The following is an 18,791-nucleotide window of genomic DNA, read 5'->3' on the forward strand; positions in this document are numbered from 1 at the left end:
ACAGAAGGATCATTTTGCGGCACCAAAGCATTGGCTTCAAAATACAGCAATAAGCTTTGGATAAGGTGCAACGACTATGATAGACTAAAACACATACAATGTGGATTTTATGTGATATTGCACCATAGCACCCACTGGAATGTTCTAAATAGGAGTATGAAGAGTCTAGCCACGTCAAGACAAAAATACAGATAAAATAAATAAAATAAAATAAAAATAAATGCATATTCCTTTTCTGTCCCCCCGATTTAAAAATAAAAAATTCTAGTATGTTGTCTGCTGGCCTCTGGAGCCGGCAAACCAGACCAAGTCCGACCCTGTCTCCGCGCGCTACCGGGAGGGAGGTGGGGTGGAGAGAGAGAGACTGCAATATCATTTGTGAATCCCTCTCACAGCGCTGCAGATAGGGGCTGCCAACACATGCGGCGCGTCTGCAGGTGAAAGAGCAGGCTGAACGCAGAGAGGAATTCAACTGTTATTTCCTAAAAACTGCGTCGGATGTACACCTTCATTTTTATGTTGCACGGCTCCTTTTTTTCCCTTTTGAATGCAACTCTAACATTTTTTTGTGGGTTGTAGAGTTGGCTCGTTAAAGGAGAGAGAGAAAGAGAGAGAGAGAGCGGTGCCATTCTGCTTGTTGCAAGTGACTTAGATGAAGAGAGCAGAATAAGAAACCGGACAGGTAATCTGCTGCATATCCTGAAGATCAGCGAGCTGAGTAGCTCCGCACAGTCCACGCTCACCGTGGGGCGAGTTTGGAAAGTGCGCGGGTATTTAAATGACTCTCTGACACCAGTGGACATAACTTCGGACAGAGGATTAGTGAAGAAAAGGAGATTTCATAAACCGTGAGTAGAACGGAGCGACATGGACTGAATTTACTTTCTGGTGATGCTCGGACTATAACATTTTGGCTTTTACGCGCGTGACAAACGCATATCTGAGGCACCGTCCTGAGCGCACGGAGACTCTCTGTCGTGAAGCTTCTTTTTTTCTTCTTTTTTTAATAATAAATGAGTAAAGAGAAGAGAAACTAACGTCCACCACTGACGGAGGGAAAGCGGCGGACAGAGGAAAGCCCCGTGCACTTGCTGCTTTTCACTGCAGCACAAGCGAGAGGAAGTCGTCCGGAGGATGAAGTCTCACGCATCCCGAAGCAAAGAGCTGTGCTCTTAATAAAAACGACATATCCCTCTATATTCAGACTTTCCATTAGTGACTTATTTTTGTAGTACCTTTTTTTTTTCACATTAACGTGGACATTTTTTTGCAAGGTTGAACAATGAGGACTACTGGTGCAGTGGACTGTTTGTACTATTGCATGCTCATCCTGCAGCTTGTGCATCAGCCCGCTGCCAAGCAAGTGCTCCGGTACCGCTTAGCTGAGGAGGGACCCGCCGATGTCAGAGTGGGCAACGTAGCCACCGACTTAGGCATTGTGGCCGGGTCCGGTGAGGTGACATTCACTCTCGAATCCGGCTCAGATTTTTTCAAGATAGACAACATAACAGGTGAGCTCACCACCAATGAGAGGCGGATAGACCGTGAGAAATTACAGCAGTGCCAAATGATATTTGATGAAAACGAGTGTTTTATAGATTTTGAAGTGTCAGTGATCGGCCCGGCGCAGAGCTGGGTTGACCTCTTTGAAGGAAAAGTCATCATATTAGATATAAATGACAACACCCCGTCTTTCCCGTCCCCTGTCCTGACTCTGTCTGTGGAGGAAAACAGACCCATTGGAACTCTTTATCTGCTGCCCACAGCCACAGACAGAGATTTTGGCAGGAATGGAATTGAGAGATATGAGCTTATTCAGGACAATGGGGAGAACTCCAGGCGCTTGGGGTCTTCTGGGGATCCGTACTCTGGGAAAAGGAGATTTGAGGAAGGAGCAAGCAGGAGCAGTGTCTTTGAACTGCAAGTTGCTGACACCACCGATGGAGAGAAGCAGCCTCAACTCATCATTAAAGGGGCCCTTGACAGAGAACAGAGAGACTCCTATGAGCTCACGTTGCGCGTTAGGGATGGAGGAGATCCCCCTCGCTCCTCTCAGGCCATTTTGAGGGTAATGATCACTGATGTGAATGACAACAGCCCTCGTTTTGAGAAAAGTGTGTATGAAGCAGACCTAGCAGAAAACAGCTCCCCTGGCGCCCCCATACTGCAACTTAAAGCAGCCGATGCAGACGTGGGGGTTAATGGTCAAATCGAGTATGTGTTTGGGGCTGCCACAGAGTCGGTAAGGAGGCTGCTGAGGTTGGATGAGAGCACAGGGTGGCTGAGTGTGTTGCACCGCATTGACCGTGAAGAAGTGAGCCAACTGAGGTTCACAGTAATGGCTCGTGACCGAGGCCAGCCGCCCAAAATGGACAAGGCGACGGTGGTGCTCAACATCAAGGATGAAAATGACAATGTCCCTGCTATTGAAATCAGAAAGATTGGGCGCATTTTCCTAAAAGATGGTGTAGCCAACGTGGCCGAGGATGTAGTGGTGGACACACCCATTGCCTTAGTTCAGGTGTCGGACCGTGACCAGGGGGAAAATGGCATAGTTACTTGCACAGTAGTTGGAGACGTGCCTTTTCAGCTCAAACCGGCCAGTGAGATGGAGGGTGAGCAGAATAAAAAGAAATATTTCCTGCACACATCTGCACCACTGGACTATGAAGCCACACAGGAATACAATGTGGTCATCGTGGCTGTGGACTCCGGAAGCCCCAGCCTGGCAAGTAATAACTCTCTTATTGTCAAAGTGGGCGACACTAATGACAACCCCCCTATCTTCAGTCAGAATATAGTAGAGGTGTCATTCCCTGAAAACAATGCCCCTGGCGAGAGGGTGACAACAGTGGTAGCAATAGACGCAGATAGTGGGAAGAATGCTGAAATAGCTTATTCCCTAGACTCATCAGTAAATGGGATTTTCTCTATCGATGCAGACAGTGGAGACATCCGAGTAAACACCATCCTGGATAGAGAGCAAACAGAGCGCTACGAATTCAAAGTGATAGCCAAAGATAAGGGCATAAACACCCTTCAGGGTTCTGCAACTGTGGTTGTACTTGTGGCCGATAAGAATGACAATGAGCCAAAGTTCATGCAGGATGTGTTCACCTTCTATGTCAAAGAGAACCTCGATCCAAACAGCCCAGTTGGCATGGTTACAGTAATTGATGCAGATAAAGGTCAAAACGCCGAGATGGGTCTTTTTATCGAAGAAGAGGAGGACATCTTCTCTATTGAGAATGAAACTGGGACGATTTTCTCCACCTTGTCCTTTGACCGAGAGCAGAAAACTACATACACGTTCCGTGTTAAAGCTGTGGACGGCGGTGACCCTCCCCGATCTGCCACTGCCACAGTTTCACTCTTTGTCATGGATGAAAATGACAACGCACCCACAGTCACTTTTCCAATAAACAGCTCCTACACCCTCCTTCCTCCTTCCAGTAACATCAGAACAGTAGTCAGAACTGTCATAGCCACTGATACAGACACCGGCATCAATGCAGACCTGAACTACAGCATCATTGGGGGCAACCCTTTCAAGCTGTTTGAGATTGATGGAGGCACTGGGGTCATTTCACTGATGGCAAAACTGGAGCAGAAGCACTACGGCCTCCATAGACTGGTGGTCCAGGTGAATGATAGTGGACAGCCTTCACAGAGCACCACCACGCTGGTTCATGTGTATGTTAATGAGACTCTTTCTAACTCCACAGTTGTGGAAGCCCAGGTGGCTAAGAGCCTGAGCACGTCCCTCAACACCAACATTGCCGGTGACCCCAACTATGATCTAAGCAAGCAACGCTTAAGCATTGTCATTGGAGTAGTTTCAGGCATTATGACTGTCATTCTCATTATTCTTGTTGTAGTCATGGCCCGTTATTGCCGTCCAAAGAATAAGAATGGCTATGAGGCCGGTAAGAAGGATCACGAAGACTTCTTTACGCCACAGCAGCACGACAAATCCAAAAAGCCCAAGAAGGATAAGAAGAAACAAAAGTCCAAACAGCCTCTCTACAGTAGCATTGTCACAGTAGAAGCCTCCAAACCCAACGGGCAGCGCTATGACAGTGTTAATGAGAAGCTGTCGGACAGTCCTGGCATGGGTCGCTATCGTTCAGTCAACGGCGGACCAGGGAGCCCGGACCTGGCACGGCACTACAAGTCCAGTTCACCACTCCCCACGGTTCAACTTCACCCACAATCACCAACAGCTGGAAAAAAGCACCAGGCAGTTCAGGACCTGCCCCCTGCCAATACCTTCGTTGGCACCGGAGATAACATTTCCCTTGGATCTGACCACTGCTCTGAGTACAGCACTCAAACTATCAACAAGTACAACAAACAGGTAAGACGACACATCTCAATGTTCCTTTTGCTTCCCCCCACCACTCTTAAATGTCTCTGCTTTTTCCTCTTAGTGTTTTCTCCACCATAATGCTTTCTGACAGTGCTAGTCTCAGTAGTCTTGTTGCCTTTATGGTGCTAATGTGTGTCAAGTTAGTGGTATTGATCTGTTTTGGTTTGGAGTGCCATTCACATGTAATATTTAAAAAAGGCTTAAATGAGCTTGGGTAGGGATACTGTTACCACTTAACCAAACATGTCCAACTTTTTTTTACTTTCATCTCAGCATGTCGAAGCCGCCTTTTCCGTCGGGGGGTGTCACAGCTTCTAACCCTGGCAAATGTGTATCAGAGTGTTGTAGACAGCTCACATAAGGATTTGGTTTGCAGTTATTTTATCCCAAAGGGGAGTGTGGCAGGGGCTGGCTACGCTCCCCCTTAGTTGTGTCAAGCCCTGACCTGCCCTCTGTCTGTGCAAGGCTGCCTTTTCTTCCTGTGAAAAAAAAAGGACAATAGCTTCAAAAGAAGATAGATGTAGTTTGAATGCTACTTTTGCTTTGCAATGTTTGTGGGTCAGTTTTACAGAAGGTGTACATCAATTTATTGACCAGCAATAAAAATGGGCATTCATGTCACCTCCCATAGTGTACTTATCTTTTTGCATGTATACAACTGTCCACCACCCTCATCTCCTCCACCCTACAGCTTGTATTCCTTCCGTTCTTGAGTGTATGCTTTTCTCCTATTTTATTTTCCAAAAAGAGAGTTTTTTTTTTCTATTTGTAGCACATGTAGAAGTCGCAGGTAGCATTTGATTTGATATTCTAAATCCATGATGTGTGAGCTTGTACGGACACAGCCTATTATTTTGGCAGTTTTTTGCACTGCTTGGTGCAACAGCAGAGAGAAATGAAGTAAAAGCTTGATGAAACAAGTTGATTTTGTTTCTCGGGGAAAAAGAACAATATCCTTGCCCATTAAAGTCTAATGAATTATTGATCTTTCTTTTGCTTGGTTTCAGCTCGATGCTTTTAAATTCAGGATTGTTGCCTACTTGCTTGTCCTTTTTGTCAATCTGGTTTCCTTCTGGCATTCCATATATTGTTCGTGTTTTTATAATAGATGCTCATTGTTGACTTTCTCTTTGGACATTTATGTAGCATCTTTACATCCCTCTATTCACCCCTGCTGCCTGTTTTTCCTCTGTATCCCCCCCAGCCTCTTCCACATCATACCCCGTACAATGGCGCTTTCTGCCTTGCCGTTTTTTTCTGACAGTAGTTTCTTTTTTAATCTCCTCTCTCATCTCTCTATAACCCCTCTCCCCTCCCTCTTGCTATTTCTCCTCTCAAATCATTTCGAGCCCTTTTCATGGTTCTTCCCTCTCTTCCCCTGCTCTGTCTGTTACAGCCTCTAATATGGTGTATTCACTGAACTGCTTCCCAGAGTGTGAGGAGTGCTGTTGCTTTCGGATGTCTCCTGCATAATTAAAAGGGCACTCTATTTGCTGCTGCCGCAGCAGCATGTATTGTGTGTCACTATGCTCCGCTTATATAATTATTTATTTACTCTCCACATTAATGCTGCGGGAACCTTTATGGACTGTGCATTTGTTAGAATACAGAGTCTTGGAATGAAATCAGCCTACAATATCTAAGTTTGCGTTTACATGAATTTCAATAGAATGGCAAAGAAAGCATGTAGTAATCTACTAGGCAATATCATTCGTGTTTACTGTGTGTTGCAGCTGGTTTGGCATTTATTATACAATAGCCAGCAGGTAGTCAATTTGCCTTTTATACCCTCTGGGCTCAGCAAATACAGACTGTTGATACATTCCACTGGGGTGAATAGGGCAAAATTTAATGGCTGCAGAAGTGAGCTAATTGAAGAGAAGGTGTTTGCTCATGTGCTCCAATTATGGCATTTAACAGCCAACTCTTTATAAGATTAAGAAGTGGAGTGGTTGTGCTCCTGATTTCAGGGACATTGCATCTAAAAATACTCTGCTGTCTGGTGAGAGCCACCTCAGCTAAAGACATCATAAAACACTCACGGACAGTTGTTTTTCAAACTATTTCTGACAGAAAATCATGACTCCAAATACTACACATAAAAGTTTAATTTTACAGTGTTTCATATTTGTTTTTTACACGTTTTGACCGTATATGTATATATGTGTTTGTGTGTGTATGTGTCGCCTTCTATAACCAGAAATGGGATTGAATCCATCTTAATTGATAAGATACATAACAAGTTATGGTACAGAATATTCCACAGAGTGTGTGTGGGAAGAAATGGAGATAGCCTAAAGAAAGACGGCCCTGTTAGTGGTGTAGAGAATGGCCCCTACTGTTTCACGAGGGACTTGGGGTTGGGTGGAAAGATAAAGAGGACAGGGAGGGAGACAGAGAATAGGGCTGAGCATTGTAATCTATAAGGTATCGAATTCTGTCTTTCTCCCTCCTCGCCCACCTGATCTTGCAATAACGTCGCAGGGCAACCTGCTCGGCAGGTAACCAGGCAACTGGTGGAGCTTATCAGTGAGGCGAGTCTTTCTTTGTAGCCCGTCAGACATTTGAACAGTCATTAAGCTTAGCTTAGCGTAAAGGAGAAGCCAATGTGTCACCCAGCAGCTGCTGAGGGTTTGAACCGGACAGACGTCACATTTAATCTCCTCCTGGATCTCCACTGATTGCTGCCTTTGTTAACAGTATTTTTTCTCAGATTTGACCATGTATATACAACATTAGGCTTCATCCATTCCGCTCCGTACATGCCTGTGTACAGTTGTTGAATCTGAAAGCTGATGAGAAGTGTGTTCTCTAAACAGAGCACTTAACTTTATTACTTTTGGCAGAAGCCTCTGTTCAGACTAGTGCCAGAAAATAATGCAGTCCAAATGTAATGTGGGGGGGAATGAAATCACTTTGCCATCAAATTAGCACAAGCCATCAGCTTTTGTTTTATCACTGCACTTCAAAGGGCCACTTGTGCCCAGGTGGATCACTTTTAATCAGTGGTGAGCCACAGCAGCTTGTATTCTGTGCTCCTGCAGCGTAGCCCCCTCAGGGCAGACAAAGGCATGGTCCACACATTTAAACCAGGTTATCTTGCCTCAGGGCTGATGCAGCAAGCATAACTGGACATTGCCCTGTACTCAGCTCCCAGTGCTCAGATCCCCCGCGCTCTGGACAGCTGTTCCTACGGTGCCAATGTCGTTGCTCACCTGCACAAGCTGCATACGGCTGCGAATCGTCTGATTTGCGTAGGGCAAACCCCTCAACCCACCGCGCTCAAACAGGACAAACAAAATCACCAGGCAAATGGAGGTCACCGGGGTGGTGTTTGTAGCTAAAACATGGGAAGTGATTGCCCTTGAGGCTCTAGACAGATCAGGAAACCAATATGGAAATGAGGCACTTTGCCTATGGCCTCATTTGTTTCAACCTAACAAATGTAGCTGCCTAAACACCTACAAAGAACCACAACTTAAAGCGAAAGTCACCTCAGTGACCCTCTGTTTTGAACAGATGCTATGATAAGGGAAACCACTTCAAAAGTAAGTCACACATTTAGCTAAATAACTCAATAACAGGCCCTACTTGAGTGTTGGTCACTGACACAGGTCGCCTTAGATTTGGAGAAAGAAACAACGGCACCGCAAGAGCAAAATCACGCAAACGATTTGCTGATTGTTTCAAGAAAAACTCAATGTTTTTTTTTTTAGGCAGCTTCATTGACATTCATTGTAGGTTTGCCAAAAGTGGAAAAAAGAACCATCTGGAAATCTTGCATTTAGTAAGAAATGAGATGATGTGCAGCGAGCTGGTTTGTTTAGTGCCACGTAATTATAAGTGCTTGTCCTTGCTACGGCTGACTGTGGCTAACGCTATCAAAATTGTTTTGGATCTATTACGGCTTAATTCAATCTATGGATTCTCAGGGTTTTGTTGTTTATCTTCCGAAAGGGAAATGGAAGGACTAAGAGGGCACAGTAATACTCATAAAATTGCAGCGGGCAGCATTTTGTGGTATAATTTTGTTTTGGTGATTTGAATGCATTCGCTCTAAGGCAATTACTAATCTAAGGATTAGACGTACCTGATATGCAGGCAGAAATGGTGAAGACTGAGAGGGAAAGCCACAGAGATTGCCATAGCTGGTTCCTATAGTATAATATTCTAATACTAAGGGTTTTTCCCTACTTAGTACTTATAATAAATTCCCTGGTCTTTTTTAACTCCCACTTCTACACATACACATCCAAGTGAGCACAGTTGCCTTCACGTGAAAGTAAATACTCATGATTGAAGAATCTGAAGAAGTCTCAACACTTTTTATGATAAGATGGTAAGAGGCAGAGGGAGGTGGGAGGAGCGAGGAACGAAAAGACAAGAAATTTAAGCCGCATGCCACCTTGATTGCTCTCCACGCTACTGATTGTAAGTGGCAGCGTCGAGGATGCCACCTTCTTCTCGCCGCTTCGTTCAATTCGATGTCATCGAAAATGGAATTTCATTTCATAGTCGGCAGCGATCACATTAGATAGGGCTCACCAGGATAAAGCCGATTCATATTTGCACATTCGCCTTTCCTGTGGCACTATCAATCACCGTACACTCGCCATATTGAGGACTTGTTTTCCACACCAATTGTTAGGAAGAGTTTGTACAGCAAATTGACTTTTACAAGTCTCCCAAGGTTTATGATATGCTATGCTAGCCTTGTTTTCTCTATAGCTGTCCTCTTATATCGACTCCAGGAGCCAGAACCAACTAAATGAGAACATCACTTAGCTCTACGGCTGCACTACCCTGGGGAATAGTCCTCTGTCGAGGAGCTGGATCGCAACACGGATCAAACGTGAGGCTTGTTGTTTGTGAGACTAATAGGCGAAACAATAGTGTTGTGTTTACTGTGACATCGTAGCTCATCAAAATTGCAACAGTGTCTGGCAAAGTCAAGCTCATAATGATGTTATTTATTTATCTTGTTTTAGCTGTTGTTGTTTTGCAGAAAGGGTCACGGGCCATTTGCTCCTTTGATGTTGACTGAAACAATTGGCAGGTGCAAGTTCTTTTTATTTGTGCTTTTTTTTTTTTTTTTAATCAGATTTTCCGATGTGCAAATTCTCTTTTAGCTTATGTTTAAGTATATGTTTGTATGTGTGTGCCTCCCCTTTTTTCCCCCCCACTCAGCCACAGTGTTGAATCACATGACTCACTCCCTGTCAGCGTAGCTCGCACAGGTCCGTGGTGTCAAGGGAACTGCCAGCAGGGCAGTGGTCCCCATCAAGGGGCGACGATTTAAAACCCCATTCAGCATTACCCATGTTGTCATACGTGTCCTTCATGAAGATAAGAATACCAGCCGTGAAAGCCAGACACTCCGATCCATAATTCCTACCTAAACACCACCTTGAAGTCCCACCAGAAGAAGATGTGACATTTTGCATCCTGCAGAAACAGAGGAAAGACGCTGGATTTGGAGAGATGATGGGTGAACGTTAACAAGTTCAACGGTGTAATTGGATTGTACTTAATATGTCCTACCTTCACCCTGGGTTCAGGTTCACATTGATTGATTTTTTAAGGCATTGACAGATAAGCCCCTGCTCTATTCTCCTCGATCATTTTCCTCCTATCCTGTAAAATATTAAGATGGACTGAATTTTCCTGATTCCTGAAAGTTAAAAATGTCTGCAATTCAACAAAAATGACTTTTTTTTTAAACAGATTTCTTAAAACTTTTAGGATATTAATTTTTTACTAACAGGCTGCAATCATTCATGTTTTCTAAGCAGCAGAGGATAATGTCTGAGACTCAAACTGGAGCGGGGAGGAATTGGACAGCTTGACTGCTTCTATTAGCCCTGTTTTGGTGCAGCTCCTACCATGTGGCCCCCCAAATGAGATTATATGTGTATGAAACAGGCGGTAAAGCACTAACCAACTATCCATCAAAGCCGGGGGGGGGTGCGTGTGAAAGTTTGTGCACGTGTTCTCAGCGGGGCGCGCTCGCTGTGTTGTATGTGGAAGGGCGTGATGAAGTGCGTGGGCGTACAGCATGGGTTTGTGTGCGCTTGTGTATCCTGTGAGGGCTGCAGAAGAGAGCAAACTGGGGGCCTCCGCAGTTCAGTCTCTCCATCATCCTGCACACCAGGCACACGAGTAGCGACATGCCTGAGAGGGTTTCAATATCCTGTGTGTGTGTCTGTGCTGCTCTGTTTACCCGAGGAATGCAGTTCATTATATTTGTATGTGTGTGTGCCTTATTACATATACTCTCTGCACACATGCGAATTGAGGCAGATGGAGCCTGAAGGCTGGAGCAATGCTTTCTTTTCACCTGTTAAAAACCCAAAGCAAACTCGAGGAGTCTGGGTGGATAATGTGCCTTTTCTTGACTATTTTTTTGTCCCGACTGAGCTATTGGACCCCCATGCCGTGACACTCACATACCACCTGAATTAGACGGCGGATGTGTGCAAAACAACAGAAATATTCATTAGCGAAGCACTGGCAGGGGCAGCAGAAGCTCCCGTATCGATGAGGCCTTACCTGGGAGCAGAGCAGGCTATTAGCCAGGTCCGATAAATCTTGTCAGAGGCTGGAAGAATCTGCCTGCCTGCTGAAGAATGAAGGTCACGGGGCAGCTGGAGTTACGATAGGCCTCGCAAGGCAGCTGCTATCAAATCAACTGAAATATGAAGTCCAGTTGGCTTTTTTTTGAAAATGCTAATTTTTCAATTTACCTCTCTGCTGGCATATATCTCCCCCCTCTCGCTCTTTCAGTACGCTGCATATGGTGATGCCACATTAAATTACTTTCTACATATTGTCAATTGATTGAGTTTTTTTTTTTTCTAGCTTTCGTCTACTACTCATGTTATGATCCGGTGTCACGTGACGTGATGACAGAGAACAAACAGCGACCCTGCCCGTGATTTTACTCTGATCGTTTGAAAATCATTCACTTTATTCATTTAGCAAGATCACGTGAGGCAAACATTTACTGCTTCCAGTGTCTTAAATGTTGAGAGTTGAAGAGCTCCTTTTACAGGTTCATGATTTGATTTCAGAGGACTGCTTGTACATGTTAACATGATTTTAAAACAAACTAAAAAACACTCTTTTCCTGATAGCGTGCACTGCTGCTCTTCTTGCCTCTGGCTGAAAATGCTGGTGAGCTTATTAACCCTTGTGCGGTCTTAACATTGTGTTTACTCCCCTTTGTCCTATGGGTCAAAAATGACCCGCCCTACCAAAGCTCCAAAATAAAGCAACTTAATTGAATTTTAAATCCAAAATCTATTTTGTATGATGAAACCACCTGTTATTTATCTATTCAACTCAATTAAATACATTTTTATCATGTATTTTTTGTTACACAATACAAAAAGGATTACACTTTTTTTTTTTTTTACCACAAACCAGTGGTCAGTTGGACCAACAGTTTTCTTGTTTTCTCAGTTTTCTTTTACATAATAAAGGTTTATTATTGCTATTATATAAATGTGAAGTAATTACTTCTGAATTAATTATATTGAAAAGGAAAAAAACACTGAACTTTTTTCTGGTGTTTAAATGTTTTTATAATTCACAGGTCAAAAATGAGCCAAAAGACAGTCTTTGTACCCTGGTGGTGTACAGCCCACATGGAAACATAAACAAAAATAAAGTCTGACTTTTTCTAATGATGGGGTCCCTTTAGGAAAAGTCATAAAATTTCAAGTTGGAAAAAGATAGTTGAAGGTATTTTTTCTACAGCTAAACAACGGGAGGGTTAATCAAAAAATATACTCTGATGCAAATGTACACTCTCTTTTCAAGGTGCACTAAACTAAGAACTGTTCTGGTATTGGGCTAAAGTGCTACATAGTGATGTAGACGTGTGAAGGAAGACGAGCGTGAACCACAAACACATTTCTGACAGTTCACGAGCTGTCGGAAAGAAAATAACTTTGCGGATGTTTTTCATGCACAGAAGGCTATATAACACACTGATGGATAGAGAATAAGCATAACAAATTTATCTGGTTAGAAAAAGCTCCTTTTTTCTTTCTTGATGAGAAATCTGTGGTGGATTTTACTCTCTTAAAGAAAAAAAAAAGAGGATAATTAACAGATTTTAAGACAAAATAGAAGCTAAGAGACCTTGAATGAAATCCATAGTGAAGCTTATATTATGCTGCCAGAGCAAACAGTGCTATATATAATCTTGCACCAGCAAACATTTGTTGCCTATCCCCATAGGCTGTCCCTGTTGGAAAGTGCAATATAAAGTGGTGATCACTGTAATGCTGGCTTTAGTCAGACAAATTCTACAGTGAATTGAGGAGCTCCAGACATTTAATATGGCTTCATGTATTGATTTGCGGCACCCTGCCCTATAGCCTGTTTATTATCTAGCTTTGGTTTCACCTTTTACTCTTTTTCTCACACAGTCTTCTTTGGAAATGGAGTTCTCCTAGTTATTTCTCCTCCTCTGTTAACAGTGTTCTTTGTAACAACTACAAATAGTCAGTCAAAGCGGCCACTGGCGTGGACGTGGTCCGTTTACTCTGAGCTGCTCCAATGCAACACTTGGGACACAATGGCCAGTTGTAAATTACTGAGTGGATTCAGTGGTGAGAAGTGTCTTGAGGGGGGGCCGCCGGGCCCCAGAGGTGGGGAAAATAAGGAATGTTGTTACATTTGTCCCGGTTTGGTTCCAGCTTGATGAGGTCTGGGATTGGGGGAGAGGCAAGGGCATCAATCAAATTGACATGTGTGGGGGCAGTAAAATGATTAGAATAATTGTAAACAAAGCCACTTAAACATGACCAGGTTTTACATAGCTTTTATCACAACTTCCTTTCGAAGCGAGCCTTTGTTTAATAAGCTTCACTTAATGCCGGATACGTCATTTTTAATCTGCTCGTAATGATATATTAATAACAGTCTCCAGCAGAAGGTGGAAAACTGCTGGGAACACGAGTGCATAAAGGACGCCTATCACACAGTGAAGAGCTCTCATGAATCGGTGACGTGAGGGGCGCTCCAAGCGACTGCGACAGGCAGTAAAGTGCCTGCATGGGTGACATTTACAAGTGTGTCGTGGTGATCCCCAGCTGGACGGCGAGTTGAAGACAGTTACTTTCTGTTTAATCACCATCGAAATTCTGCGGCTGCTGCAGCAAATGTTTGAGTAGCGCAGATTACTTTCCCCGTGAAGCCAATTGCAGGCGATCGTTTGATGTCTCAGCAAATGTGCTTAACATGCATAACCGCTCTCGCCTCCCTTGCCTTTCCTCTGCACATTTGAAAGATTTACGTCTGGGGTGTGTGCATGTGTGTGCCTATCCTTTTGAGTCTCTTTGAATAAGCTTTTCTTCGCCTTGGCAGCCTCTTCTCCCGGTGAATTGGGGACATGACATGACAATTGAAGACCTCGTAATTTATGTCCAAAATGCCGGTGTTATCCATGCCAGCATGGCTTTATTTGAACAAGGAGGCACATCGGCAATAGTCCTCAGTTGCTGTTTAAAGCGTATGCTTGTGTTTACTCAGGAATGCTTGGTGGACCATCCATTGTTACTATGGCAATATACCTCCACCATGCTTGCCCACACCCACAGCAGTTTCTCCCATGGCCATATGAGTGGATTTAAAAAAAAAAAGGTTCCTTGTATCCAATAATTCAGACATCTCAGTGCCAAAAGCTGAGCTCAGAGGTGACGGCCTCCCCAAAAAAAGTCACGGCCTTCTAACAGCATTGGCCCAAAGTTGGATGAGGCGTGGGAACGTCGTGTTCCACTAAACTGTTTTGATGAAGCCATCTGGGCAAGCAGGGAGGATTTCAAAGATGAAGGTCCCTGAGCACTAAATTGGCAGCAGTTTGCTTCACCACATGGACTCATCTCTTCCCTGTGTCACAGCTCCTCAGGGAACCTTAGAGATTTACTGCCCTTCCCACTTAGAGATCTTGATTTATGAGATCAAATTAGACAGTTAGAGAACATCAGTGGACGCACAATGCTTTGCTCTTTAACTCATGGCCAGTTCTTTGGCATTAACTCCAATGCGGTGTGCATGCTTGTTAACTTTATCCTGAATCTCTCCCCGCTTTTGCATACCATTGTAAAGTTTGTCTACTTTTAATAAAGAGTACGCACAATACTTTTGAGCCTTGAGAGGTGAATGAACAACTGTGTGACAAAAGAAAGCATTAACAATGTTTCAGTCACATTTCCAACCCATTTGGAGAGAAGACATGCTTTGCAAGGTCGAGACAGTTGTTGATGCCCCACGTTCAAATCCAGTGTTTTTAGTCCTTCCAACGTAGCAAATAGCCATAAATCATGAAGACAGATTAAACAAGTCTTCAGTATTTCATTCCATATCTGTGGAGAATGATGGATGAATAACCATGAATTCATTCAGACGGATTAAAGGGACCAGTGTCAAGGATCAAAAGAGAAGAATGTTGAATACATATAGTAGATGCCTGAGGAGTGAACAGAATGACCAAGTGTGTGAGCGAGTCGATTGGAAGGCAGCGAAAATATAAAGCCGCCCGTCTCGTTTAGCAGTTTACGGATCAACACACAGCTTAAAGGGAGAAGGTGGAATGACAGGAGTGAACTACAAGAGGTGCACGTTTGCATGTCTGCAGGCGCTCCTCACTGTCGGGATTCTTGGCACGTATGCAGCTAAATGAAATGGGACTTTGCTTATGTGGAGACGGGAATGTGTCTGATTGTAAGTTGCTGCAAAAAAACTTACATGACTTAATGAAATTAAACAGTAACCCTGCTTAAAATGAAGTTCATAAGGCAGTGCCTGGCTGCAGGAGAAGCTTGAAAAATACTCATCCCACCTCGGTCTAAGGAAGGCACTGGTTGCCTACAGGAACACTGCAGGGCTTCTCTGATTACTTGCCTCGGTGTCTTTGTAGACGTAGTATTGGAGCTCAAAATTAGCACTGTGGGCAGGTAATGGCTTCTTTGCATGTTTCTCAGGTGCTGTTGAAAAGATTTTGCCTGCCTTACCCCAGTGTCTTTCCAGAGTAGACCACTTGCCAGAGGCTCTGCTGTTTTTTGTTCAAATCCAGGAGCTCCAGGAAGTTTGAGGCCTGAAAAAAGACAGAAGTTAAAATTGATGTGGATTGCCGAGCAACCAGCTCTACTTCAAACCATCTCTACAGATCTGAAAAGGCAGCGCGTACAATCTCCACGTCCTCTCCCTGCGAATCGCTCAGGCCACTGGCACTTATTTGCAAAGCAAATATTTTCAGGCATCCATGGGTTTTTGTTTTAGGCATCAACCGAAATATTCTACAGATAACGTGAAACAAAAGACAATTACGGTGCCTCCTCCTGCAATTGTATTTCTCTCCTTTCCAGTGTGATCTGAGGGTGATGCATCGTAGGGAGGAAGTGGACGATGCTGCCTCACGTGTTTACCTCGCATACGCACAATGACAACAACAATTGCGACAGCGGCAGGAGGAGGCCCTTTGTGCAGCAGAAGCTGATACGCCAAAAGGGAGTGACAGGCTTGAAAAATTGGCAAACAGTGTTTGCTGGAAGGCTTCCTCGGGGCTCGGGTACCTTTGAAATCATGTGCGAATGCAGAGGAGTGTGAATGAAAAATAGCTGTGTGATCCTGCCATGTTGCTTCTGTCAAGAATGCGTGATTCCCCCCCCCCCCCCTCCGTTTGCTGCCATCCTCATCTGCCCCTCAAAGCGGGCTTTTTTCTTTCTCTGCTTCTCATCATCTCCTGTTTTAACACTCCATTCACTCAGCAACAATCCCTCCTCCATCTCTCCTCTGTGTTTTGCTCTCTCATTCTCACACTCCCATCCTCCTCTGTTTCTCCAGCTTAGTGGACGTGGTTATTTAAGGCTTAGATCCATAAAACCCGCCTAAGGTGTGTTTGCTTTTGTTACTTTCCCAAAATGGTGCATTGACTGCCACATTGTTAGCTGATGATCCTTGTTGTTGTGAAGCTGTGAATTGTTGTAGGCTCCAAAAAAAAGGATTTTAATTTTTTTCCCCATTCATTCATTCATTCATTCATTCAATGTATTTCGGTCAGAATATAGTAAAGATGACATGACCTTAAATAAAAAAAACTGTTTGTTGATACTTTTAAATGGGTGTGCCCTACATGGAGCAGGAGGAAAATACCACTCCTATTAAGCATTTCCATATCGAACCAAGTCTTTCCTTTCACAAGCCACAATGTCCTCTTAAAGATGAAGGGGTGAGGATCATTTTCCACCAGCTGACGTGTTTTCGACCCCCAGATATGGTAACTATTTTGTTCACCTTTGAGTTCCACATAGATGCCATTGTCACACTTCCCATGCAAGTGCTCTCACGACACCGGTGGTAAATCAAAATCAAATCAAATCAAATTTATTTGTATAGCACATTTCATGTACAAAACAATTCAAAGTGCTTTACATAAAATAAAAGCATTGCAGCGGGGAGTGGAAGAAGCAGTAAAAATACATAAAAGAATATAAAGAGAAACAAATAAAATAATTTAAATGAATTTAAAAACAAGCAACAGTCTAGATAAGTTAAAAGATATTTCATGCATAGACACATGAGAACAGAAATGTCTTTAACCTGGATTTAAAAATGTCTCCATTTGGTGAAAGTTTAATCTCCACTGGCAGTTTGTTCCACTTGTTTGCAGCATAACAGCTAAATGCTGCTTCTCCATGTTTAGTCTGGACTCTGGACTAGACCAGCTGACCTGAGTCCTTGGATCTAAGAGCTCTGCTGGGTTTATATTCTCTGAATATATCACAGATGTACTTTGGGCCTAAACCGTTCTGGGATTTAAGTCCAAACCTTTATTATATTCAAAGAATATAATAAAGGTTGTTGTTGCCTTTAGGGACAAACATTTTACAGGGTCATCTTTTTGGTGGAGGACAGTCTCAGTAGAGCCGGGCAATAACACCACAGAATGAAAGATAAGAAAATAAGGATTTTATCGCCAACGTTTCAGCAGCTGATGATATGTAAATGTTTAATGATAACAACACGATGTGTTTAACTTAATCAGGTAAGAACACAGAGCGGTTGAGCAAATTCTTCTTAGCTATTTGGAGTATGTTTTCTTTAATGTTGTTTCCCTTTAAAGTAAAGATTGTTGACTTGTTTTTGTTATGTGTACGGTGAATATTATACACACCGAAAAACACACAGACGGAAAAAAAAAACAATGCTTGCAACCCCAAATACATCGTATGTGTGCGTGCGTGCTCACGGAGAAAGTTGTTTGAACCAATTAGTTATTTTTGCCTCTCCGAATTAGCGAAAAGGGTGTTTTTTTGTGTTTTTTTCTTTGCCTGGCTGCGACACAAACCAAAAACAGTCACAGCGTGATTCCTCCTGCACAACATCTGTCCCAGATTGCTCTACCCTTCCTAATTAAACCCTGTTTACCTCAACATTCTTAAAGCAGACGACTGACTACTTATTAGGCGCAAGCTTCTCAAAGCCCTGTTTAAATCTTGCTAGCTTGATGAGAGGGCTGGTGAGCAAGGTCTAAAAAATCCAGAGGAAACCCAACAAGTTTCCCCTTGAGCATCCCCTCTTTGTGTCCATCTCTGGCCTTGATGATGACAAGACTCAACCGGAAAGTGTTGGTCTTTCACACTAAAAAAAAAGAAGCTTAAATTATGCTCTGTACAGCTCTTAAACACTGTTTTGGTAGATTCAATTGGGAGGAACTATAAAAGAAGAGGGAAAAAAGGGAATCTGGAACTCGGGGCAATTTCCAGTCATACATTTTTAATGCTTTTACGCTGCTTTTTAATTAAAACCATGCATCAGAATATAGTGAAAAGCCCATATCAGAAGTGGGGATTGGAGGTTGGGCAGCAGACAACTTTACAATACACAATATCCCTCATATTGTTCATGAGAGAGATTAATAGATACTTTCTAAAAAGGCTCCAAAGCCCTTTTTGTGGAGATTTACTAAATATTTGCCCTCTGGGTTTAGGGGTGAGAGGGGCCAAAAGTTGCACAATAGTCCCAATCTTCTCACACGTGAAAGCATTCTCGTTGGCTATGTGCAAAGTTTCAGCTCAGAAAAACACATTTGAATGATTTTAAACCTGATTTAACCCCTTGCAACCAACCCCAGTTTCTCTCTCTCTCACATACACTGATGCAGAGAATTATCCTGGGCAGCAGCCTGATTCAATTAGGAGGAGGTGAGGAGCAGAGAGATGAGGGTCACACTTGCCACTGCAGCCCAAATGGAGATGCTTCCTGGGAGACCCAGCTTGTCTCTAAATTTGGCTGCTCATGGGTCATTGTTTCATCAAAGCCAAGAATGGCTCCAGGCCTTGCTGTGACTCCAGCTATCTATATATCTATAATATACATTTCAATTTGAAAACTCCCTTGCTGATGTTGTTTT

General features: G+C 43.4%; 1 protein-coding gene across 5 annotated transcripts in view; it reads left to right on the plus strand.

The window, feature by feature from the left end:
* The first annotated feature begins 397 nt into the window (after window positions 1-397).
* pcdh7b (protocadherin 7b) overlaps window positions 398-18,791 on the plus strand; it is a 108,920-nt gene continuing 90,526 nt past the window's right edge. For all 5 annotated transcript variants that reach the window (XM_075451147.1, XM_075451148.1, XM_075451149.1 and 2 more), the window contains exon 1: window positions 398-4,357. In XM_075451147.1, the coding sequence (XP_075307262.1) occupies window positions 1,283-4,357 (3,075 nt within the window). In that variant the 5' untranslated portion in view covers window positions 398-1,282. The remainder of the gene's footprint in view (window positions 4,358-18,791) is intronic.

Source organism: Odontesthes bonariensis, chromosome 19 (assembly GCF_027942865.1).
Source record: "Odontesthes bonariensis isolate fOdoBon6 chromosome 19, fOdoBon6.hap1, whole genome shotgun sequence".
Lineage (NCBI taxonomy): Eukaryota > Metazoa > Chordata > Actinopteri > Atheriniformes > Atherinopsidae > Odontesthes > Odontesthes bonariensis.